At 44.3% G+C, this 26386-nt stretch overlaps 2 protein-coding genes across 2 annotated transcripts in view; one reads left to right on the top strand and one right to left on the bottom strand.

Annotated features, from left to right (window-relative positions):
- PCNX1 (pecanex 1) overlaps positions 1 to 23366 on the bottom strand; it is a 171527-nt gene extending 148161 nt beyond the window's left edge. Inside the window, exon 1 of the mRNA XM_049770285.1 lies at positions 23194 to 23366. Within this exon, the coding sequence (XP_049626242.1) occupies positions 23194 to 23346 (153 nt within the window). The 5' untranslated portion in view covers positions 23347 to 23366. The remainder of the gene's footprint in view (positions 1 to 23193) is intronic.
- LOC126003949 (basic proline-rich protein-like) lies at positions 23345 to 24911 on the top strand. The gene is made up of 2 exons (XM_049770277.1): positions 23345 to 24133; positions 24207 to 24911. Exons 1-2 carry the CDS (start codon positions 23345 to 23347, stop codon positions 24909 to 24911), a joined length of 1494 nt encoding a protein of 497 aa, XP_049626234.1.
- The last annotated feature ends 1475 nt before the right edge of the window (positions 24912 to 26386 follow it).

The following is a 26386-nucleotide window of genomic DNA, read 5'->3' as shown; positions in this document are numbered from 1 at the left end:
TCTAATATGGAAAGGACATTTATGGCACCCTTCATTTGCAGTAGCACAAACCATAATGTCACAAAAAAAAATAAAGGGAAGGAATAGTACAGAAGTAGGGCATTTGCCTTGCACACAGCCAACCCAGGAGAGACCCGGATTCGATTCCCGGCATCTCATATGGTCCCCCTAACCTGCCAGGAACTATTTCTGAGCACAGAGCTGGGAGTGACCCCTGAGCACCACCAGGCATGAGCCAAAAACCAAAAAATAAATGAATGAATGAATGGAATAAATAGAAAGGCGGAGAGAGAGAGAAGTAAAATGCTTTCCTCAGAAGCAGGCAGGAGAGGCTGGGTGGAAGAAAAGAGGGCATCTGGAAGGGTGGAGGGAAACTGTTAGCATTGTTGGCAAGAAATGCTCACTGGTGAAGATTGTTATACAGTGCATGACTGTAACTCAGTCATGAACAACTTTATCTGTGGGGAAAAAAACCTGTATTATGAACAAACTTATAACCATGGTGTTTAAATAAAAAAAAAATAGGAAAAATTGTAGAATTTTTTAACCAAATTTTGAAAATTAGAATAAAACATGACATTTCTATAAAGTTCTCATAGAAAGGCTTTAAATATGCTTAGTGAAAGTGCTTAATTTGTATGATCAAACTGATAGTGTTAGAAGACAAATGGAGGGGTCTAATGCATGATAAAAAGCTATCTTAAATAATATATCAAAGGACTCTAAGAAATCATTCAGCAAGACAATGCTATTTTCTTTCTTTTTCTTTTTTTTTTTTTTTTTTGCTTTTTGGTCACACCCAGTAACGCTCAGGGGTTACTCCTGGCTCTGTGCTTAGAAATCACACCTGGTTTGGGGGACCATATGGGACTCCGGGAGATCGAACTGCGATCCACCCTAGGTCAGCCACAAGCAAGGCAAACACCCTACTGCTGCGCCACGGCTCTGGCCCCTCTTTTCTTTTGTTATTGCTGCTGTTGTTTTGGGGATACACTTGACAACACTTGGGTTATTCCAGGCTTTGTGCACAGAATTCACTCCTGGCAGGCTTGGGGAACCATATGGAATGCTGCGGACCGAACCTGAGTCATCCATGTACAAGACAAAGCCCTGCTCACTATACTATCACTCCATCCTCAAGACAACATTATTTTTGAGTAAGGGCAATATAAAGGAAATAAAAAGAAAAAAATATATATATGTATATACTAAGAATCTGAAAGTTACTCTATTTTTGATTAAAGAAACAAATGAAAGCAAGATGTCACTTAAACTATCATCCTGAGCACAGAGCCAGAAATAACCTCTGAGCATTAAAAGAAAAAGATTCATTTATAATTAGTATTACTGAGAGCAGTGGAAAATGGATCCTTTCATACCATGGGGAAACTATAAACTCGTAGCATTTTTGATGCTATAAATTCTCCTGTTTTTATTTGCTCTAATGGAATATTACTCAGTCATGAGAAAAGATAAAATTAGGGCAATTTACTGCTATTTGGATGGATCTAGAGAGTATCTTGCTTAGTGAATAAAGTCAGTCAGAGGGAATAGGATAGGCACAGAATGACCACTCTTATTTGTGGGATATAAAGAATCAGTGATGGATGGGCCAGGAAGGTGGCGCTAGAGGTAAGGTGTCTGCCTTGCCAGCGCTAGCGTAGGACGGACTGTGGTTCGATCCCCCCGTGTCCCATATGGTCCCCCAAGCCAGGGGCGATTTCTGAGCACATAGCCAGGAGTAACCCCTGAGCGTCAAATGGGTGTGGCCCAAAAACCAAAAAAAAAAAAAGAATCAGTGATGGAATAACAAATGCCCAAAGACAATAAAAACAAGGAACACGAGAACTAATTTTTAGTAAAAAATACGTAACTTGGGGGTCGCTGTGGGGGGACAAGATAAGGAGAAAGTAATAAGGAGGTTGAAGTGTTGAGAGGTAGTCACGTGTTGAAAAGATCACTTGAAAAGGTCAAGTGTTAAGTATAAAATCCTATTAGCAACAGCAAACCACAGGGCAAAAAGTTATCAAAATAAAAGAGTCTCTCAGAGAGACAGACTGGTGGGTGGGAGGCAAAGGGGAGGATGTACAGTTGTAAATATTACATGCCTCAAACCCAATCATGAATAACTTTGTAATTTCATGGTGATTAAATAAAATTATTTTTAATTCTAAAAAATCTGATATGCCCCAACAGGAACCATACCATGACAGGTATTCGCTTAAATTTAGGCTATTCGCTTAAATTCACAATGTTCCCTCCACCATAGTAGGAAGCGTGCCACAAATAGCAAGGGAGTACAGTTATGGCAGAGAAGGGACCACTATGACAATGATCATATGGAAACAATCACTCTGGTCGAGACCTGTGGGCTAAAAGGTAATAAAGTGATAGGCATGATACCCCTCAGTAGCAATATAGCAAACCAAGTATATAAAAGGGGGGGGGGGGGAAGAGGGAAAGAGAGAGACAGAGAGAGACAGAGAGAGAGAGACAGAGAGACAGAGAGACAGAGAGAGAGAGAGAGAGAGAGAGAGAGAGAGAGAGAGAGAGAGAGAGAGAGAGAGAGAGAGAGAGAGAGAGAGAGAGAGAGAGTAAAAGTAAAATGCCTGGTCCCAAAGACAGGAGGTGGCATAAAATGTACACTGGTGAAGGGTGGTATACATTCTATGACTGAAACTCAACCACAAACAATTTTGTGTCCACAGTGCTTAAATACAATAATTACGTGTTTTTTTTTAAAACGTCTGCCCCAGAGGCAATCAGTGGGAATGATGGAAGAGAAATCTGGGATACTGGTATGGGAAATGTGCACTGGTAAAGGGTGCTATACATTTTATGAATGAAGACCAATCATGAACAATTTTGTATCTGTAAAAAACAAACAAAAAAAATTTGTATTATGAACCTGGTAACCACATTGTTTAAATAAGGTATTTATTAAAAATTAAAAATTAAATGATGCTCCCGCCAATCACCTTTTCTGGTCTGAGTCACTCCATCCTCATTTTGTAGCAGGAAAAGGAAAAGATGAGCAGTGACTCAGAATGAGTGGGAGCACACATAGTTAGACCATCCCATCGAGAGGTGTCCTCACATCTCCCACAGTACCTTCTTAGCTTCCTCTATTAGTAAGCAAAAATACGTGAAGTTATAATTAGCTAAAAGCCATAGGTCAATCAATGCCTAAAAGAGTTCAATGGTACATGCTGTGATAGTGCTTGAGCTTCATTTTACTGGCAAATATGTCTTCAGGAAAGAAATAAAAGCAGATACACAACAAAAGGTTGAGTAATACTGACACTGCAGTGATGAGGGAAAAAGTGATGCTACGTTATTTGTCAGCAATTATGTAAGAATACCAAATGTGGGGTGGGGTGGCGGGGAGACTTCTAAAGCCTGGCACTCAAGCTTGCATATGCTGGACCCCATATCTGATCTCCGGAACTACATGGCCACTGCACACCACCAGATCTAGCGCTGGGGACCTCAGACACCATCATCACCTCCAGGGTGGCCCTACTGCTCCCAGTCCAAAAGATCAGAATTCTGGAACTGGATGAGGAACCCAGAGAGTGGCCACTGGAATCCCTGAGCACAGCTTGGAAAGCTCGGGAAAATCATTAAATTACAAGGTTTAACATTCAGGGGCTAGGAGCCGGAGCAATGGCACAGCAGTAGGACTTTTGCATGTGGCCAACCCAGGACAAACCTGGGTTCGATCTCCAGCATCCCATATGGTCCCTGAGCCTGCTTGGAGCAATTTCTGAGTGCAGAGACAGGTAGGAGAAACCCCTAAGCATCACAGGGTGTGGCCCAAAAACCGAAAACAACAACATCAAAACCAAACAGGGGCTGGAGCAATAGTACTGCAAGTAAAAGAATTGATCCCCTGCACTGCATATGGTCCCCTAAGTACTGCCAGGAGCAATCTCTGAGCACAGAACCAGGAGTAAGCCCTGGGTACATCTGAGTATGACCCCAAAACAAACAAACCAAATTAATCAACAGCAAAGCACCAATAAAAGGGAAATCTCTGCTAGGAATAGAATGCATTAGAAATCTGCTCTACAGTATGAGTTCATTAAGTATCGCAGTCAATTGAAAAAGTCAAAAATCTTTTAACAAGGGGCCGGGTGGTGGCGCTGGAGGTAAGGTGCCTGCCTTGCCTGCGCTAGCCTAGGACGGACCGCGGTTCGATCCCCCGGTGTCCCATATGGTCCCCCAAGAAGCCAGGAGCAACTTCTGAGTGCATAGCCAGGAGTAACCCCTGAGCGGCACAGGGTGTGGCCCAAAAACCAAAAAAAAAAAAAAAATCTTTTAACAAAAGGCAATGAAATAAATTATTATATATGTTTACAGGAACCTCAAAGACTGGAGAAGGCAAATGCATTACAATTAGACAATTTCACACCATAGTGTTAAGGAGTGATAGAGCTAAACAACAGAGTCGACAACATTGAAATCTTGAGAACCAAACTTTAACTAAAGGTTTTTGTTTGTTTTAGTCCACACCCAGTGGCGCTTGGGGGTTACTCCTGGCTCTACACTCAGAAATTATTCATGGAAGGCTCGAGGGACCACATGGGGTGCCTAGGATTGAATCAGTCAACCCCAATAATTAAATTGAGGGGGGCCACACCTGGTGGCACTCAGGGCTTACTCTTGGCTCTGCGCTCAGACATTGCTCTTGGCAGGCGCGGGGGACGATATGGGATACCGGGATTCGAATCACTGTCTGTCCTGGATTTGCTGAGTGCAAGGCAAACGCCTTACGGCTGTGCTTTCTCTCTGGCCCCAACAATTACATTTTGAAAGGTGCCAATCAATGGGCCCGGAGAGATAGCACAGTGGTGTTTGCCTTGCAAGCAGCCGATCCAGGACCAAAGGTGGTTGGTTCGAATCCCGGTGTCCCATATGGTCCCCCGTGCCTGCCAGGAGCTATTTCTGAGCAGACAGCCAGCCAGGAGTCACCCCTGAGCACCGCCGGGTGTGACCCAAAAACCAAAAAACCAAAAAAAAAAAAAAAAAAAGGTGCCAATCAAAATGGCAGGCTGGAGTTCGGGGAGTAAGAGAGGGAACCTGGGTTCACCAGTAGAAGGAAGTTGACATTGGTGAGATCATTGCTGGAATAATGTATGTCTAAAAGCCCAACTTTGGAAATAATAGCTCTTTAATAAAATTTAAATTTTTTCAATAAAAGAGGGCAGGGCTGGAGAGATAGCATGGAGGTAAGGCATTTGCCTTTCATGCAGAAGGTCATTGGTTCGAATTCCAGCATCCCATAGGGTCCCCCAAGCCTGCCAGGAGCAATTTCTGAGCCTGGAGCCAGGAGTAACCCCTAAGCACTGCTGGTGTGACCCAAAAAAAAACAAAAAATAAAATAAAAGAGGGCACACACACCAAAAAATAATTTTCATACTACAGAACATCATCTAAGATAAGTGGCCCTCAAATTTTAAAATTGAATAGGGAAGCTTTTGGTCTTTTGCCAGCTTGAAGGTCAAAGGGAAGATGGCTGAAAGGAGTTAAGACGCAGGGCTAGCTAAGAATGGCTGAATGCGGGCCCGGAGAGATAGCACAGCGGCGTTTGCCTTGCAAGCAGCCGATCCAGGACCAAAGGTGGTTGGTTCGAATCCCGGTGTCCCATATGGTCCCCCGTGCCTGCCAGGAGCTATTTCTGAGCAGACAGCCAGGAATAACCCCTGAGCAACGCCGGGTGTGGCCCAAAAAAAACAAAAACAAAAACAAAAAAAAGAATGGCTGAATGCTTAATTGGTTATGATATAGGCCACACATGTGGTGGATAGGATATTAATAAAGCGGATACTTCCTGAAAAAAAAATTGAATAGGGAAGAAATAATTAAACCCTGAGTTAGAAAAGACAGTTATAAATGCCATTTTGAGGATACCCAAGAAATTCTAAACACCCTATGTCAGATATTGGGAAATTTTTGTTAAACGTAGTCATTGTGATAAGGTGCTACAATAATGCAGGACATGAAACTTGAAGCATTAAGGGATGAAACATCATAATGCTTGCAACCTACTTTCAACTGAGTCATATGTATGTATACAGATATCATGCAGTGTGTATGTGTGTGTACAGCTATAAACATGTGTGTGCAGTGTATATGTATTTGTACATATATAACAGCTAAGGTTTGATTATTAAAGGTGCATTGAGCATAGGTGAAAATATAAGAAAAGTACGACCATATACCATTGTTCCAACATTTTTATTCCTTTGAAAAAACCCATGCTCTTTATATGAAGGCACAACTGCACCAAGATTACTACTGTCGCCCCTCCCTAGATCCTCCACCATGAACCCTTCCCAGGGGTCAGTGTAGCCCACCTCAGAAAATGTTGCTTAAACTTTTTTTTTTTTTTTTTTTTTTTGTGGTTTTTGGGTCACATCCAGCAGTGCTCAGAAATTGCTCCTGGCATGCACGGGGGACCATATGGGACGCCGGGATTCGAACCGATGACCTTCTGCATGAAAGGTAAACGCCTTACCTCCATGCTATCTCTCCGGCCCCTCTTAAACTTATTTTCAATAGCATATTCTGGAGAGAGAGAGAGGAGAAAGGAGAGAGAGGAGAAAGGAGAGAGGGGAGAAAGGAGAGAGAGGGAAGAGAGAGAGAGAGAGGGAAGAGCGAGAGAGAGAGAGGGAAGAGCGAGAGAGAGAGAGAGAGAGAGGGAAGAGCAAGAGAGAAAGAGAGAGAGAGAGAGAGAATATGCTCAACAGGTCAATCTTTGGCATGCAGAAGGCTCAGGTCAAGCCCTGGCACCACATGGTAGTCCATGCTCTTCTGGGAATGACCAGCACTGAGCCAGGAGTGGCTCTTGGGCACTGTGGATGCAGTTAAAAAAAAAAAAAAAAAAAAAAAAGCACATACTGTATTTGTTGCTTTTCCTGAGGCACAAACCTACTTTTTTTAACCAGTTATTTTTAATTAGCTCTATTTTTGCTCAGTATAAAAAAACACATATGAGGATTTCATTAAACAAATAAATAAACAAGTCTCCTTACCCTCCCCCTATAAATTCACTTGGGCTGTCTTGAAGTCAGTGATGGCTGCATAAGTCCTCTCATAGGGACTTGGAGATATATATATACACACATATATGCATATATAACTTCTCTAGATATAAATTTGTACATATATATATATATATATATATTGTGCAAATGGTAACTGGATGATCTAGGTTTTCTGAACAGTTTTATATGCTTTTTTATAATCATTCCAAACAACAGAAAGTTATATTATGGACATGAATAATATTTTAAAAGTTTAAAATAAACAATAGTTCATTGAGAAAAATCTTTACATGTTCGATATAAAATAGATAAAAATAAAATAATAGGGCCGGGTAGGTGGCGCTGGAGGTAAGGTGTCTGCCTTGCAAGCGCTAGCCAAGGAAGGACCGCGGTTCGATCCCCCGGCGTCCCATATGGTCCCCCCAAGCCAGGGGCGATTTCTGAGCACATAGCCAGGAGTAACCCCTGAGCATCAAACGGGTGTGGCCCAAAAACCAAAAAAAAAAAAAAAAAAAAAAAAATAAAATAATAAATAAAATAACAAATAAATAACAATAAAATACTTGATGGTTGAGCAAACCACTTCACCTGAGAATGTATACTCTTTTAACAAAACAGTCCTTCACCCAGAACAAAGATTCCTTTGGCTGGTGGGAAGATTAGAGGAAATGCTATCCCAGCACAAAAAGGAAGCCTCATAAAGGCCTCACTGTAAGACTTACCACAGTGTCTCGCACAGAGCAAACGTTCAAATGTATGAGTTATTCCCTGCATATAACCTTCGAGGAAATAATTGCATCCTCCAATTCCTGAACACTTTATGACACATCAGGGATTAGTCATATTCTACCTTGTAATATGACTGTGTTATTTGTCCCATTGCTTCTAATTTATAAATTAGAGAGAAGAATATTACAAAGCAAGTTAAACCACTGGTGTCCCATTCCCCCACAAATGAATTCTAAAGTCCTTTTCAATCTTTAGAATGACTTCTGGGGCAGGAAAGATAGCGCAAAGAATAGAACACATACCGGAGGGCTGGGGCACATGCTTTGCATACGGGTGGCCCAGATATATTCCCCGCAGTGCATGATACCCAGAGCACCAAATATCAGCCTCTGAGCAGTGTCAGATGCAGCTCAGCTTCGCCCCAAAAAACATAGTAACTTCTTTCATACAATTCTTCATATATACATAAAATACCTCAATTAAAAAAACAGCCCTATACAGATGAATGGTCAGTGTATGACTCAGGTAGGGGAGAAGTTTCAAAGGACCAGGAGCCTTTGCAATCTTTGCAGGCCAAGTTCAACCTCTGGTATGGCCTCTTGGGCATCACTGAGAATTACCTGTAAGCACTGGCAGGTGTAGCCCCTAAGCACTTGGTGGCCCAAAAGCCCAAGAATTAATTTTTCGAAAGGCATAAATTCATAGACTCATTACAGAGAAGAAAGGTAGTACAGGGGTAAGACATTGCTTTGTATCCCACCAACACCAGTCTAAAACCCTAATGCTACATGTGGTTCCCAAGCACCGCCAGGGTCACTCTTGAGCAAAGTCCGATAGAAAAACACCGAGCACTGACAGGGATAGCACAAATCCCACCCTGTCAAACAATAAATAAATAAAGCATAACTCACAAATCATTCAAAATATTCCGCTCTTTTGTCCAGCCAGCAGGTATCTACCACGCACATAAAATCTTTTTCATTTTCTGGGTCAGAGAGATAGGACAGCGGGTAGAGCAATTGCCTTGCACAAGGCTATCTGGGGTTCAATCCCTGGCATCCTATATGGTCCCCCCAAGCACTGCCAGGAGTAATTCCTGACTTAAGAGTGTAGAACAGGGGCCCGGAGAGATAGCACAGCGGTGTTTGCCTTGCAAGCAGCCGATCCAGGACCAAAGGTGGTTGGTTCGAATCCCGGTGTCCCATAGGGTCTCCCATGCCTGCCAGGAGCTATTTCTGAGCAGACAGCCAGGAGTAACCCCTAAGCACTGCCGGGTGTGGCCCAAAAACCAAACAAACAAATAGTGTAGAACAAAGTAAAGCAAAACGAAAAAAAACGAAAAAAAAGTCCTTTAACTTTTTTTCTTAGAAAACACTGATGATTTTAAATTGTAAATTTCTTTTTTTTTTTCTTTCCAGTTTTTGGACCACACCTGTCAACGCTCAGGGATTACTACTGGCTCTGAGCTCAGAAATCACTCCTGGCAGGCTTGGGGGACCTATGATTGAATCCCATCACCTACAAAAAGGCAAATACCAGGGGCCGGCGAGGTGGCGCTAGAGGTAAGGTGTCTGCCTTGCAAGCGCTAGCCAAGGAAGGACCACGGTTCGATCCCCTGGCGTCCCATATGGTCCCCCCAAGCCAGCGGCAATTTCTGAGTGATTAGCCAGGAGTAACCCCTGAGCATCAAACGAGTGTGGCGAAAAACCAAAAAAAAAAAAAAAAAAAGAGGCACATACCCTATCTACTGTGCTACTGCTCTAGCCCAAAAACGAAAAAATTCTTTCTAAAGAACATATTCACTGAGAAAGTAAGAAAAACAAATTTTAAAAAATGATGATAAATACATTAAAGTATCCTGGGATAAATCCTGAAGCAGAAAAAAAAATGGCCATTAAATAGAAAAAAAACGGTAAAATTTAAATTATCTATTCATTAATGTTACTTCCAGTGGTGAACGAAAGTACGATGGATAAGATTTTATTATCGAAGAAGCTGGGTAAAGGATGTGAAGTCTCTATTCCATCTTTGCAGCTTTTCTGTAAGCTAAGTTTCTTTCATTTTATAAAGATTTAAAGACAATCAATAACGATAGCAATTGTATTTGTTTAGTTTATGTCTAGACAGCACTCAGGGAACGAGGAGGGGTAGGAAAAGGAAAACAGCCAGATACATGATTCAACCTTCTCGAATTAGTGACTAATCTTCCTGCCTATTCTCAAGGCAGTTGGCACTCTGGGCTCTATTTGGTTTGCACAAAGCTGTACCACATTTATGTTCCTTTAAAACCTCAAAAGGAAATGGCTTGCTTTTCCCTATGTTTTCTTTGTTTTGTTTTTCTTATCATAACACAAAGCAAAAGAGACTAGCTCTAAGTTATAAAAGAGGCAGCTCCTCAGATTCCTCAAATTAAAAAAAAAAAAAAAAAAAAAAAAGGGAGGGAGAGACAGTCTAAACAGTTTTGCAATTTTATTTAATCAACTTACTAGGCAAGGGCAAGCAGAGAAAACAGACAAATCAGAACTAGAAGTTATTTATTTCATTGTGGTTTAAAAAAAAATCAACCTATTTGTTAAAGAAGCCAACGTTTGCAAGATCTTAGTTATTTTTTGTAATCTGCTTTTATCAAGTAGTTTCTCTTCTTAAGGTTCCAGGTGTCCATACACACCTACAAAATTCTCCACCCTCTTCAGCTACAAAGGAAGAGCCAAGAAAAGCAGTTTTATTTATATTTATATATTCATATTCAATAACAGAAAAAGATGGCCAAGAAATATTCCTGTCATTTATCACTTATCTGCTATGAGAATGAACTGCATATAAAACATAAAAAAAAAAAATCAGGTGGAAATTGTTGTATGTTAAATGTTAAATGTCATATCTCTAATTTGAACTAAGAAAAGTTTGGATTAAGAAGTACTTCAGGGAGGCCGGGCGGTGGCGCTAAAGGTAAGGTGCCTGCCTTGCCTGCGCTTAGCCTTGGACGCTAGCCTTGGACGGACGGCGGTTCGATCCCCCAAGCCAGGAGCAACTTCTGAGCACATAGCCAGGAGTAACCCCTGAGCATTACCGGGTGTGGCCCAAAAATCAAAAAAAAAAAAAAAAAAAAAAAGTACTTCGGGGGCCAGAGAGATAGCATGAAGGTAAGGCATTTGCCTTACATGCAGAGGGACGGTAGTTCGAATACCAGCATCCCATATGGTCCCCCGAGCCTGGCAGGAGTGATTTCTGAGCGTGGAGCCAGGAGTAACCTCTGAGCGCTGTCAGGTGTGACACCCCTCCCCACAAAAAAAAAGAAGAAGAAGTACTTTAGGAGAAATTCTGGGCCTGAAAAATAGTATAAGGATTGAGTCACTTGCCTTGCATGCAGTCACCCCTCATTTATCCCCAGCACCAAATATTGTGCCCTGAGCACAGCCAGGGGTCACTCTCCAGCACAGAGCAGAAAAAGCTCCTGAGCATCACCAGATGTGGTGCTAAACACCTCCTTCCAAAAGAGAATTTCTTCTGATTACCCCTCTCTGAAGAAAAAAATGCTGAAATAGTTTTATTCAACATTATATTTTTAAAAAGGCATTTACAACAGTAACTCTCTTTCTGTATTTAGAAAGCACAGAGTGGTGAGAAAAGAAGCTCTTGATGAAAACTGAAATTATTACTACTTATTTGGGACAATCTTGCATTTTTTACTTTTTTTTTTCCAAAATACTTATCACCTGGCTTCAGTAATATGGTCCTTTCCTCATTTTCTTCTTAGCTTTCTTGTCTTTGTGGTTTCAACTGCTATTGGGCATTGAAATCTAAGGCAGGGGTCTCAAACTCGCCGCCCGAGGGCCGTTTGCTGCCCTCCATACAACATTTTGTGGCCCTGCCCTAGAGGAATCTTTCTTTGTTTTGTTTTGTTTTAGTTGTTTGGGTCACACTTCCCAATGTTCAAGGCTTACTACTGACTTTGCCTCCTGCGACCCCCAGGTAAATTGAGCTTGAGACCCCTGATCTAAGGCATTTTATTTTCCTTTTCTTTTTTCTGTTTTGGTGGGGGTCAATTTATAAGAGTTAAGGTAATGTGTTAACAAAGGTGTTGAAACTTATGGTCTTGATGTACACAGTCACCTCACCTGGCATTTTCCTTTGTTGTTTTTGTTTTGGGGTTACATCTGGCAGTGCTCAAGGATTACTCCTGGCTCTGTGATCATAAATCACTCCTGGCAGGCATAAGAGACCTTAAGGACCGGGATTGGATCCATTATGGCTTCAGACAAGGCAAACGCCCTACTGCTGTGCTCTCTCGGCCCATGGCATTTTCCTTTGAATGAATTACACTTTCACTCCAGATCATTATCAACTTTGTGTCTTAGGTGTTCTTCTATAAGGATAATTATAAGTAAATTTTGTTTGTTTGGTTTGGTTTTTTTGTTTTTTGGGTTTTTGTTTTGTTTTGTTTTGGTTCACACCCAGCGCTCAGGGGTTCCTCCTGGCCCTAGGCTCAGAAACAGTCCTGCAGGCTCAGGGAACCATATAGGATGCCAGGATTTGAACCACCGTCCTTCTGTATGCGAGGCAAACGCCTTACCACCATGCTATCTCTCGGGCCCCAATAATTATAAGTAAATTTTAACCCCAATTTTTCTTCAGAGTAATTCTCTTTAATACTCTGATTTCATGTTCCACAACAAAAAGTGTCTACAGTATTGCCTAGCATGCTATCATCCTAATCACTTTGATATCCTACAAAAATATAGGTAGGGTTTTACATTCTGGAGATGCTCCTCAAACCATGAATATTGCCACCTTCCTCTGGCACATTCTCAAAAAACAAAAGAAAAAAAAATATATATATATACTATGCAGGTCAAGGAGGTCACATAAAAGCTCTGCCACAGGGGCCGGAGAGATAGCACAGCAGCATTTGCCTTGCAAGCAGCCAACCCAGGACCTAAGCTGGTTGGTTCGAATCCCAGTGTCCCTTATAGTCCCCCGTGCCTGCCAGGAGCTATTTCTGAGCAGGTAGCCAGGAGTAACCCCTGAGCATCTCAGGTGTGGCCCAAAAACCAAAAAAAAAGCTCTGCCACAGCATTACCATCAATGCCACCAGCACCTCCTCCCAACAGCACTCATGCCCCTCTTCCTGGCTCATTTGATGCTCATTTGAGCATGGCCCCATATTCCTCTGCAACAAACCTATTTTTGACCTTCTCAGAAATCCTGCATTAGCATCTAACCATTTCTCATCCTCTCATTCACATACTCCTTTAGAAGAAAGACTAATTTAGTGTTTATAAAATGGTGATTAACAAAAATAAGCATGCCACTAATCCATAAGACTACTTATAGGAATTACCTATATATAAATATGTATATATATGGTACTGCAAAAATATTCAATAATTTCTTTTTTTTTTTTTTTTTTTGATTTTTGGGCCACACCTGAGATGCTCAGGGGTTACTCCTGGATGTCTGCTCAGAAACAGCTCCTGGCAGGCACGGGAGACCATATGGGACGCCGGGATTCGAACCAACCACCTTTGGTCCTGGATCGGCTGCTTGCAAGGCAAACGCCGCTGTGCTATCTCTCCAGGCCCTAGTTGAGATATTTTTAATATTTTTAAATATTAAAAAAATAAAGTTTTTCAAGTTCAGTTTTGATAAAAACAACATATGCTCTGGGGCTGGAGTGGTAGCACAGTGATAGGGCACTTGCCTTGCACACGGCTAACCCAGGATGAACATGGGCTTGATCCCCGGTATCCCATAGGGTCCCCAGAGCCAGGAGCAATTTCTGAGTGAAGAGCCAGGAGTAACTCCTGAGCGCCACTGGGTGTGGCCCAAAAATAAAAAAATAAACAAAGCATATGCCCATCATATTAAGGTGATGTATTTTTCATAATATTCCCAAAAAGCAGAAAGTGATACCCACCAATAGGTGAAGGAATTAAGATGAACGAACAGGATAATCATACGAAAGAAGTATAAAAAAAAAGTATTACTGCCTGGAACAGTACTGCCTAGATCTAACCACTCATAAATACCACAACATGAATTACTTTCAAAAATACCTAGTAAAAAAATGCTAGTAAGAAATTTTTTTCTTCACATAAGTACTATGTGATCCCACTTACATGAAGCTCTAAAATAAGATAAAATAATGGTGGTGGGTAAGTCAAAAAAAGAGTAAAGGGATTAACTGGGAAGGCCAAGTAGGAGCTTTCTGAAGCACCACTAATATTTTACATCACCAAAGGTTTACTCTAGAGAGAGGTTTACAATACCCTCACCCAATGGCTCACTTAGATTCAGGGCTTTGCAGAACTCTAATAAACGATATTCATGGGCCGGAGCAATAGCACAGCGCTAGGGCATTTGCCTTGCAAACAGCCGATCCAGGATGAATGGTGGTTCGAATCCTGGCACCCCAATGGTCCCCCGTGCCTGCCAGGAGTAACCCCTGAGCGCCACCGGGTATGACTCAAAAACCAAAAAAATAAATAAATAAATAAATAAATAAATAAATAAATAAATAAATAAATAAATAAAGATAAAAATAAACGATATTCATGTATTTTGATGTTCTTAGGGCTGATCTATATTAATGTCTGAATAATACTGACGATTCTTTTTGCTTTTTGATATCCATACATAATCATAATAAAATGCCTTCAAATTTTCATTTTCATTAAGGTCAGTTCTATCTATCTGGTTAAATCTGTTTTGAATGGCAGAAAAAGAAATACAAGCTTTCCTAGTTTTTGAGCTGCTGGTTTTATAACTTGGAGTGATTTTTCAAATGGCAGAAAAATATATCATCTTTAACAAAAAACACTAAAACATTGTAAGAATCGGTGCTGTTTTTGTAAACTCAGAAGCTTTTCTGCAAGTTGAAAACTATGGTGACTTTCTTGGAAACTACATCCGTGATCCATCTTTAAACAAGGAAGCTTAAATTTATTTTAGTTGACATAAAAAGAGGTAAGAGGACCCAGAAGCTAACTCAAAGGGGCTGAAGCACCTGCATGCAAATCTGGACTCCATCCATAGCAATATATGGTCCCCCAAGCACTGTAGGGAGCAAGTATCTAACTTGGATAGATAAAACCAGCAGGTATTGCCCCAAAACTAGAGTGACAGATCATTACAGAGAGAGAAAGATTAGTTGCATCTGTGTCATAATCCATTATGAAAATAACTAATTCACCTTGACATTACTTTAAAATACTGGTGAAAAAAGGCAAAGGGTCAAAGGCATGGGTCAAAATACTCTACTATCAAACTATCCCTAAAGTTCACAAAATGCTCTAAAAAAAGTAATCATTTTTCATTGATAATTTAAAATACAGTACCATTACTAACTCAAAATATTCTAGGAAAAGGAAAAACTTAACTTGCATTATAACTAAATTTTGCTTATATTGATCCTTACAATACTTTTGTCTTTGGCCAAAAAAAGTGATGAAGACCTGAGAGAAATCCTCACTCAAAGATTTATCATTCTTTGGGCTCGAGAGATAATTCACAAGGTTGGACACTTTCCTTGCATGCAGCAAATCAGGGTTCAACTCCCAGTTTATCTTATAGTCCTCCAAGCTCATCAGGAGTAATCCCTGAGCACAGCTATGTGTGGCCTCCCAACCAAAACATTAAAAAGTAACATTCTTCAGATGACAAAGATTAAATAGAAAAATGATTATCAGCTAGCAAGGAAGAAAAAAGTGAACTTTCATAAATTTTATATACTTGATTTGTTTTCTGAGTATAATTGATGGACAGAGCATGTATCACTATATTTATATATAAGTACACAAACTGATTAACAAAAATGTTGAACTTTATGGGTTTTTATTCTTAAAAACTCCATACTTCATATATTAAAATCTATTTTTAATTTATGACCTGTATACTGATATTAAAATTAACTCAGGATGTACCTATTTCTTTATTTTTTTTTCTGGGCCACACCCGGCGGTGCTCAGGGGCTACTCCTGGCTGTCTGCTCAGAAATAGCTCCTGGCAGGCACGGGGACCATATGGGACACCGGGATTCGAACCAACCACCTTTGGTCCTGGATCGGCTGCTTGCAAGGCAAATGCCGCTGAGGATGTACCTATTTCTATATATGTATAATACTGATGACTATAGAACTTCCTCCTTACCCAACTATCCTATATCAAATTAATATCTCTAAGGGCCAGAAAGATTGTACAGATGGCAGAGCCCCTGCCTTGCACACAGCCCATTCGAGTTTAATCCCTAGTACCCCATATTGTTCCCCAAGCACCTCCAAATCTCTAAGCACAACCCAGAACACTGCAAGGTGTGGTCCCAAAATATCTGCTCTTGGCAAAAAAAAATGATGATGATCATGATGATCATGATCATGATGAATGAGTCAAAGATGTAATACAGTGGACAGGGTGCTTTACTTGAATGTGGCTGAGTCCCGTTCAATTCCTGGCACCCACGTGGTCCCCTAAGCCCTGCCAGGAATTACAGTCTCTCTGAGCACAGAGCCAAGAAAGGCACAAGCCCTGAGCTCTGCCAGGCATGGCCTGAAAGCCAAAAAAAAAAAAAAGTAACTAAAGAAAAGCAACATGCACAATAAAAAAATGTATTCAACAGCATTTATTCAGAACCTAACATAAGCTTTATTATCAGATAACTCAGGCATTGTTCATATCCTCATAAAATTTACAAGATATTAGGGGTGGGGGCCAGATAGCATGGAGGCAAGATGTTTGCCTTACATGCAGAAGGACGGTAGTTCGAATCCTGACATCCCACATGATCTCCTGTGCCTACCAGGAGCGATTTCTGAGCATAGAGCCAGGAGTAACCCCTGATCGTTGCCAGGTGTGACACCCCCCCAAAAAAAAGTTATTAGGGGTGGAGAAAGATAAAGAACAAACAAGAAGTATCTGTAATAAGCAGTACAAAAAAATTTACTGAATAGACTGATGAGGAAGAGAATTTGTTTATAGCCATTGAGAGAGGACTCACAAGAGAGACTATAGGCCTAGGCTTAAAACCAGTCAACAGGAGGCCGGCGAGGTGGCGCTAGAGGTAAGGTGTCTGCCTTGCAAGTGCTAGCCAAGGAATAGACCGCGGTCCCATATGGTCCCCCCAAGCCAGGGGCAATATCTGAGAGCTTAGCTAGGAGTAACCCCTGAGCATCAAACGAGTGTGGCCCAAAAAAAAAAAAAAAAAAAGTCAACAGGGTCAAAAGAGTACAAAAAGTTTACACTGAGAAAAGACAATATGTGCAAAGGTCCTGCAGAGAAACAGGTTAAGCAAGCTGGAGTAATGGGACACAACTATAATGGCAGAAATGGCTTTGTTAAGGATGCTGGGGTTTATTCTAAATGCAAAAGAAAATCAGTGAAGAATGTTAAAAGGGGAGAGATATGACATGAATGGGAAATCCTTTACTCTCTGGAAGAATTGTAAAAGGGTAAAACAGAAGTTTAAGGGCACTTTGGCTTACATGTAGCTAAGCTACTGCATAGTCCACCAACACCATAAGGAACACAATGCGAGGAGTAGCCTCTAAGCACTGCAGGCCCAAAAATCACAAGGGGGTTGGAGAACAGAGATGTAGCAGTGCAGGCAGGCAGGCAGGCAGGCAGGCACGCACAGACACGTACGCACACACACACAAAATAGAGTCAACTAGGAAATGGAGAGCTTGGGAAACTCTAGGAATTGATAGGACGGGCTACTGAGAACAACAGTCTTGGCAAGCAGATAACTAGATAGAAGCAAGTACTATGAAGAGGATAGGGTGGAAAATAATGGAGGGAGGAATTAGTCAAGGATTCGGATGTTCTTTTGAGATGCCTGTGACACAGCCATGAGAATATGTTGAGTAGGTGACTAGGTAAGTCAGGGCTTCATGTGGAATAATTTCTTCAAACTGACCTGTAATGTTTGTGAAAGACAATAAGCCATACTCCAGGACTTTCTGCATCCCAGTAAACATGAACATGAGTACATTTTTAGCATATGCAAGACTGGAATCTGAGGAGCATTTATAGGAATAAACTGCCATGATAGAGTTTTTATAGAAATAAACTGCCATGATAAGAGGTTGATAGATATAACACTCCAGCTTTTTGTAATATATAACGCTAAGCAGCATATTAAAATAATGGTTTGATGTGAGGCCATTACAGAAAGGGGTAAGGCCCAGGATCTGAGTCCCCACTGCCTGTGTCTGAGGCCTGACTCTGGTTCCAGGGAACCCTGGGAAAGTTACTAACTTCTCTATGCCTTAGACTGTATCTGTGAGCAGTGATAATGAATGTCTCTACCTCAAAATGAAAGAATTCAATGTCGTCAGTTTACACACTATATCCAAATGTTAGCTTTTATCTATGCTAGAAACACATGCTTTAAAATCTTTCATTAAAACAGGCATATATGGGGCCGGAGAGATAGCATGGAGGTAAAGCGTTTGCCTTGCATGCAGAAGATCGGTGGTTCAATCCCGGCATCCCATATGATCCCCCAAGCTTGCCAGGAGTGATTTCTGAGCACAGAGCCAGGAGTAACTCCTGAACACTGCCAGGTGTGACCCAAAAACCAAAACAAACAAACAAACAAACAGGCATATATTAAAAAAAATGTTTGACTTAACTGGAATAACATCTCCCTTCATACAACATAAGAGGAAACACTATTATAGTCATTCCTTTATTTTGGTATTACCAAAAGACACCCTGAAGGTATATAAGTTCTTCTATTTCAAATGTTTTCTTATAAAACACCCCATGAAATTGCTCATAAACCAATAAATCAAGGCTCAGAAAGGCAGACTCTAGCCCAAAGGAAATACAGTCACCGAGTCAAGATTCAGAAATCAATATAACACCAATTCCAGGCTGTTTTCCTCGTGAAAATGCCAAAAAGCTCACCCCCCCCCCCCACGAAACTCGCCATCTGCGACATATGATGTGCAAAATAATCATATGATAAAACGGGGGAGGGGGAAGTCTGGCTCAAGGAAACTAAAGGGCAGGAGGAAAATATCACTGCTTGATTTTTATTTACATACGTATATTTTGACAGGTATGTTGGGCCATAACCAGTCATTGGGGGCAAGAGGGTTGAGAGGAAGGGACGGGATGCTACTCTCAGCTCTGCAGTGCCAGGAACTGAACCCAGGTTTCTTGCGATCAAAACATGCACTTTAACTAGAGAACTCACTCCAATCCACTTCTTGATTTTTACTACTTGAAAGTTTTAAAATGTGTGGAAAGTATCTATTTCATCTCTCATAGTTTTGAATCCTAGAAAGAAAAATCTTAGTCCTCTAACTTTATGTACAGTTTCTTCAAAAACTGAAGCCTTGGGGGAGGGGGGCGACAACTAAAAAGCTGCCTGTACAGTGACTTCAAAAGCCCTGGGTAAATCTCAAATCTTCATTTGCCTAAGGTCATAAAACAAGTCATTAACAGCTAAGTCTCAGGTGTCCTCATCAGTGAAAGGAGGACACAAACATCTTAATAACCATTAGCACAGATGAGTATTATTGGAAGAGCATGCAAATGCTTTACAACAGCCTGAGTTCTATTTTAGAACGCTGACTGTTTTTACTGTGGAATGTTAGACTTAATACTTTACCACAGACTGTTAGATTTGGTTTTGGTGCATACTTCAAACCATCTCCCTCCACATTTATAGGCATTTCCTAAAACGTCTAGATTCTTTGCTGACTTGCCATCAGACTAGGTTCATCTGCAGCCTGGAAGCACAGAGTTGCTCTGTGTTTGTTTACCTGTTCACAGAAGTTCAAATGCTCAGAACTGGTCACTGGCCCCTAGGCCAGACTTCGGTGTTCCCTGAGCCAAGGCTGTGCTTTCTAATCACTCTCTCAATAGCTGAGTAGTACCTCGTGCATGGCTTGACCAGATCTTGACAAAACAGCAAAGCACAAAATTAAGTCTCTGTTTTCTTAGAGCTTGTATTCAAATGAGATCAAAGAAGCATGAAGCCATTTCATAGTAGTAATAAATGCCGTTAAGCAAGTGGGGATAAGAGGACTAGGAGTACTAAAGTAGTAGGGAATGTGTGATTTCACATAGATTACCAAGGGAAGGAATTAAAATTAAAACCTGAGCATGGGGCCAGAGAGTTAGCACAGCGGTAGGACATTTGCCTTACTAAGAGGGATTCAGTTGGATTCCTGGTATCCCTTATGTCCCCCAGCCCGCCAGGAGTGATTTCTGAGTGCAGAGCCAGGAGTAACCTGAGTGCCACTGGGTGTGGCCCAGAAACCAATCAATCAATCAATCAACAAATCAATAAATAAATGAAGTTTAAAAAAAGTAATAAAACCTGAGCAGGGTAGAAGGGGAGTCACCAGACAGACTTGGGGTTGGGGAGGGGATCAGATGCAAGGGCACTTAGGCCTTGTGAAGCAGGAACAATTGAAGGTGAGAACGCAGCAATAAGGCCAGTGGGGGATAAAGACCCATGGGAATGCAGGTTCTGAACACAAACAAGTGCCATGATCTGATTTCTGTTTCAGGGAATCACCGGGATGTCTACAAGAAGAATCAAGAAGAATCTAAGAGAACAGAAGCTGTGAGCCTTGTCAGAATGTGTTAGAATGGACAAGAAGGTCCAGGAGAGAGACAAGATGCTGCCACGGAAGTCATAAGGATGATTCGCTGGACTGCAACTGACGGATGAAGGGAACCCACACAATCTGTTGATGAATGTTGAGAGAGGGAAAAAATAAAATCGGGCCGGAGAGATAGCATGGAGGCAAGGCGTTTGCCTTTCATGCAGGAGGTCATCAGTTCGAATCCCGGCGTCCCATATGGTCCCCCGTGACTGCCAGGAGCAATTTCTGAGCCTGGAGCCAGGAATAACCCCTGAGCACTGCCGGGTGTGACCCAAAAACCACAAAAAAAAAAAAAAAAAAAAAGGAAAAAATAAAATCAAGGAAAACTTTTTAGAGGTTAAGTGGATTGGCATTGAGACAATGTCAGAATAGCAAGTTTATATATTTTTCCAGAACCCCAAAATTTGCCCAGAACACAGATGGAACTCTTATTTACTGATGGACTAATTTAAATGAAGAAACCACCCAAATTCCCCAAATCAAACAGTAAACTAGATTCAGTTATTTATTACTTGCCATTCACTCTAAATGCCTTTGGGCCTGTTCAGGTGCTAACCTAGAAACTTAGCCCAGAGCCACTAATCTTGGGAATCAGGTGAGGGTTTTTTTTTTTTTAAATGCCACTATTCTCCTGGTTCTAAGAGAAGTCTGCTCTGAAAGCTCTGTGACAGTCTGAGGATTCTTACACCCCAAGTAATTAACCTGTTAATGATGTCATATTCCTGGAAGGTAGAGCCGTGCAAATTGAACTCCCTAGGCCAGAATTAATTGAAAATTCTAACGCTTCCTAATAAATGTTGAGAATGGTACATGATGAAGCAAGTCCCCCTTTTAAAATAAGTAAGCCGTGGATCTCCCCTAAAAAGAATAATAATAAAGGCAAGACATAAATCTTCAGAATTTTTTCAAAAATGGCCATTGCATCTCAAGCAAAGCCAAGTCCCTTCCAAAACAACCTCAATAATCGCGTCGCTATCTGCTGGAGGATGTGAAGTTTAGCACATCTTCCCCACAGCAGGCATTTTCATGCCCAGGAGCCCTCATTTGGCAGAGAACTGAGTTTCTTGCTCCTCCTGATGGTCTTGTCCTCCTTACGCCTTACTACAGCTCCGTAAAGAACCAGTCGCTGGAAATAAAGGCAAATGAATGCTCAAAGGAAACATTGGCCATCCTCCCCTTTCTTCCGGATATTCTAGCTGTTAGCTGCAGCCTAAAACCTCTTCACTTTCTCAACAGTTTCCTGATGCCCCACCCGACCCAGGTTGGCCTTTTGTTGTTTTTGTTTGTTTTAATGCGCTTCCAACTTTCTCTGGAAACACAGGCCCACAAGCTTAGAGCCTTCCTCGAAGCTGTCCAGAGAGATGCGACTCAGCAACAGGCAGTAGCAACGTCCTGGGTCCCTTAAGCACTCAAAAGAACCAGCCCCGAAAGAAGGAGGAGGAGGAGGAGGAGGAGGAGGAGGAGGAGGAGGAGGAGGAGGAGGAGGAGGAGGAAGAAGAAGAAGAAGAAGAAGAAGAAGAAGAAGAAGAAGAAGAAGAAGAAGAAGAAGAAGAAGAAGAAGAAGAAAGAAAAGGAAGAAGGAAGAAGAAAAAAGAAGAGAAGAAGGAAGAAGAAAGAAAAGAAGAAGGAAGGAAGAAGAAAAAAGAAGGAAGAAGAGAAGAAAGAAGAAGAAAGGAAGAAGAAAGAAGGAAGGAGGAAGAAGAAGAGGAGGAAGAAGGAAGAAGAAGAAGAAGAAGAAGAAGAAGAAGAAGAAGAAGAAGAAGAAGAAGAAGAAGAAGAAGAAGAAGAAGAATCTGTTGAAATGCCAGCCAGATTCTCCGTTATCTCGCCTCCTCCCTCCCTGCCACCCCCCAAAATCAGGCCTGGAAACAACCCCAACAACAGAAAAAAGAATGGGGTGGAGAGGGAAGGGTTTTTGCCATCAGCAGTGAGTTGTTGAAGCTGGGGAAGAGTCAGAGCACAGGTTTTTCTTTTCTCTGCTGGAGAAAACAAAGTGCGAGGGCCCTGGGGGACGCACCCACACTTGGCCAGCAGAGCGACACCCACTATTGGCGCCCACCCTACCCACCCACCCACCTCCCCACGTCCCTTCTCCATCTCCAGCGCTTGCGGATCGTATAGACGAGGCAGGAGGGAAGGACCCCAGGGGGGGCGGGCACTGCCTCGGGAGCAGGGAGTGCCCAGGGGGAGGGATGCCCAGGCGCCCGAGGAACGGAGCGGAGCGGAGCGCAACGGGGCGCGCGTGCCAAGGCGGAATGCGGCTTCCCCGGGGAGGGGGTGAGCGCGTGGGCCGTGGGCTCGTTGGCCCTGGGTTCGAGAGGAAAGAAAGAAAAGAGAAAGAAAGAAAGAAAGAAAGAGAGAGAGAGAGAGAGAGAAAGAAAGAAAGAAAGAAAGAAAGAAAGAAAGAAAGAAAGAAAGAAAGAAAGAAAGAAAGAAAGAAAGAAAGAAAGAAAGAAAGAAAGAAAGAAAGAGAGAAGCCAAGTGGGGCCAGAGAGGGAGAGCGCGCATGGAGACAGCGCGTTTGCCTTGCATGCAGAAGGACGCAGGTTCGAATCCCGGCATCCCATAGGGTCCCCCGAGCCTGAGTGCAGAGCCAGGAGGAACCCCTGCGCCCAGCCGGGTGGGACCCAAACCCCAAAAGCGAAGGAAGCCGAGAAGAGGCTGCAGAGGTGGGGAGCGGGTGGGGCCCCAGCCTTGGTACGCGGTTGCGTGCGGCGGGGAGCCCCGGGGTGGAGGGGCTGAGATCGGGGTGTGGGATGCCCGGGCGCCCCTCCGCCCCCGGCCGCGCGACTCACCATGTAGAGGGTGAAGGGCAGGCCGAGCAGGAAGAGCCACAGGTAGAGGTGCAGCGCGTTGACCAGCGCGGCCTGGTGCGGGTCGTAGAACCAGCCGCCGCTCAGCGCCGCCCACGCGCCCTGCCGGAGGATCTGCAGCGCCTGCGACCCCATGGCCGCCCCGCAACGCCCGGGCCCCGACCCAGCGCCCCGGCCCCGCGCCCACGCCGCCTCGCTGACCCCGGCCCGGCCCGGCTCGCCGCCTAGCCCCCGCCGGCCTCGCGACGGCCGCAGCCGCGGGAGCAGGAGCACGAGCGGGAGCGGGAGCGGGACGACCGAGGGGAGCGCGCGCCCGGCCTCCGCCGCGCCGCCGCCATCTTGCCGCGCCGCGCCTCCCCCGCGGGCCTCCCCGCCACGCCGCCGCCGCCCGAGCCTCGGCGCCCGCCGCCCGCCCGCTCGCCCGGCCCGCAGCCCAGGGCGCGGCGGAGGAGCTGAGCTGCAGGCCCCGCGCCCGGAAGGACGCTGCGAGCGAGGCCACGCCCCCGGGCTCTGTGGCCCCGCCCCCTGCCTGCCGGCCCGGCCGCTGCTCCCCGCGGGGACGCGCGGCGCCTGGGAGGACGGAGCGCGCGGCCACGCCCCTAGGCCCCGAGGCTCCGCCCCTCGACTCCGGCGCTCCGCCCCCCTCGGCCTGGAGGCTCCCCGCGAGGACGGAGCGCGAGGCCACGCCCCTAGGCTCCGCCCCCTACGTTTTGAAGCTCCGCCCTTCGACTCCGGAGCCCCGCCCCCTCGGCCTGGAGGCCCCCCGCGAGGACACGCGGCGCTTGGGAGGACGGAGCGCGAGGCCACGCCCCTAGACCCCGAGGCCCCGCCCCTGTGTTTTGAAGCCCCGCCCCTCGGTTTCGGAGCTCCGCCCCCTCAGTCTGGAGGCCCCCCCCCGCGAGGACGCGCGGCGCCCGGGAGAGCAAAGTCACGCCGCCCCCCTAGGCTTTGTGGCTCCGCCCCCCTAGGCTTTTCTTTGTAGCCCCGCCCCCTAGGCCAGCCGGGTTGCTCCCCTGGGAGAGCGGACTGCAAAGCCGCGCCCCCTCGGCTCCGTTGCTCCGCTCTCTCGGCTATGCAGCCCCGCCCCCTCACCCAGCTGGCTCCTCTCGGCTCCAGAGCTCCGCCCCCTAGCTTGTTTGGCTCCACCCCCAGGCGCCCTAGCCCCGCCTCTTGGCCGCTCGGCTCCGGGGCTCCGCCCCCTTGTTCTTGTGGCTCCGCCCCTTAGACGTCGTAGCCCCGCCCCTAAGCCTGGGCCTGGCGAACGCCTCCTGCCGGCGGTGGGAGGGAGCGCCCTGCGACTGGAGGCCCGGGAGGGGATGGGGGGATGGGGGGGAAGGTGCCCCACCGGGTGGGGGTGGGTGTCGAAGGATCGGGAGATTCAGGACCCGGGACTGGGGTTCCCGGACACCCTCTTCCTTCCCTGGCCGCTGCTTTCCGTGTCTTCAGCCTTGAAAGCCCGGCTGGGACCCGGTGAGTCACCGTGGCCTGGCAAGGCTGGTGTCCTTGCTGTGCAGGAAGGCCTGGAATCTGGAAGGGCCAAACAAGGCTGCTGGCTGCTGAAGGAGCACCACAGCACCCGGCGGAGGCAAACTATTTATTTGGGGTGTTTTGGAGCAAGCTGGCGGCTCTCTGCCTGGGATGGTGGCAAGTGGACGAAAGGAAATAGCCCTACCAGGAGCTCAAAATTGAACTTCAGATAATAGAAGTTGCCAGAGATATAAAAATAGGGGGAATGCTTGCAGGAATATAAAATATATATTTTATAAATATATAAATATTTTATATAAAAATAGGGGGAATGGCTTGCAGGAATCACTTGCTGGGTTGGGTCCTGGGCATTCAGAGACACTTAGGGAGCAGGGACCTCAAAACATTGTGTCGAGGGAGTAGCCAGCCCCTGGGCATCGCCGACATAGACCCCCAAAAAGTAGGGAAAATAGATTTATCATTTGCTCGAGATGATTTGAACGTGCTGTAACCTGTAGCTATCTTTGCTAATGGACCAATGTAAATGGGGTTGAGAGATTAGCTGTGACTCCACCCAAAGTTACACTAAGAGTCTTGTACCTTTTTTTTTTTTTTTTTTTTTTTTTTGATATAAAGCCTGGGGATTATTCTTGGCTCAGTGAAATGTTTATCAGCATGTCTGGTCTCACTGAATGAAGAAAAACAAAATTAAGGATTCAAAGTTTACTATCACCATAAAATGACTTTAACCCAGAATTTTTAAGTTGCTGAGAGAAATGAGAACAGCAAAGAGATCCGAGAAAAAAAAATAAATGACATTTTTAAGAATACGAAAGCCATCACAATGGTTCCCCTTTTACAAGTCAGACTTTTCACAACCTTTGCACTTGACTTTCACAGCATCCTTATTTCATGGATTTCATGGTAAAGTCCAAAAGAAACGAAAGTGATTGTCCCCATTCTCAGAAGCTGTGAGTGACTAGGAAGACCTCTGAAACCAGTTTGAACTTTGAAAGATTCTCAGCACTCCTCATCTCACCCACAGTTATGACTCAAGAGCTTCTGGCTACCTGTGACCAATTGAAATGTGTGTCCAGCTGTGTCAATGATCACCTGGCAAATTCTCAGAAAGGCACCTTTTCAGTGACACTTGGGTGTCTAGCAGTCTGCTTTAACAAGCCCTTAAGAAGATTGTAAAGCACTTTCTTTGTTTTCTTTTTTTGGGGGAGGGGGGTTTCAGGCCACACCCATTTGACGCTCAGGGGCTATTCCTGGCTAAGTGCTCAGAAATTGCCCCTGGCTTGGGGAGACCATTTGGGACGCCGGGATCGAACCGTGGTCCTTCCTTGGCTAGCGCTTGCAAGGCAGACACCTTACTTCTAGCGCCACCTCACCGGCCCCTCTAAAGCACTTTCAATTATATTAGCACATCTAAAAAGACAAACTAAAAAGGCAAAACTAAGATAGAAACGTACAGTTTTGTATTAAAAACAACCTTAAAGCTTGGTCATAGAGGGGGCCGGGTGGTGGCGCTAGAGGTAAGGTGCCTGCCTTACCTGCGCTAGCCTTGGACGGACCGCAGTTCGATCCCTCGGCATCCCATATGGTCCCCCAAGCCAAGAGCGACTTCTGAGCACATAGCCAGGAGTAACCCCTGAGCATCACCGGGTGTGGCCCAAAAACCAAAAAAAAAAAAAAGCTTGGTCCT

Source organism: Suncus etruscus, chromosome 3 (assembly GCF_024139225.1).
Source record: "Suncus etruscus isolate mSunEtr1 chromosome 3, mSunEtr1.pri.cur, whole genome shotgun sequence".
In the NCBI taxonomy this organism is placed as follows: Eukaryota; Metazoa; Chordata; class Mammalia; order Eulipotyphla; family Soricidae; genus Suncus; species Suncus etruscus.
The sequence above is the reverse complement of the archived record's forward strand: the minus strand, read 5'-3'. Positions and strand labels throughout refer to the sequence as shown.

Coding starts and splice junctions, on each gene's coding strand:
- LOC126003949 (XM_049770277.1), top strand. CDS start 23,345: ATGGCCGCCCCGCAACGCCCGGGCCCCGACCCAGCGCCCCGGCCCCGC. Junction 24,134..24,206: donor GACGCGCGGCGCCCGGGAGA/GCAAAGTCACGC, acceptor CCCGCCCCCTAG/GCCAGCCGGGTTGCTCCCCT.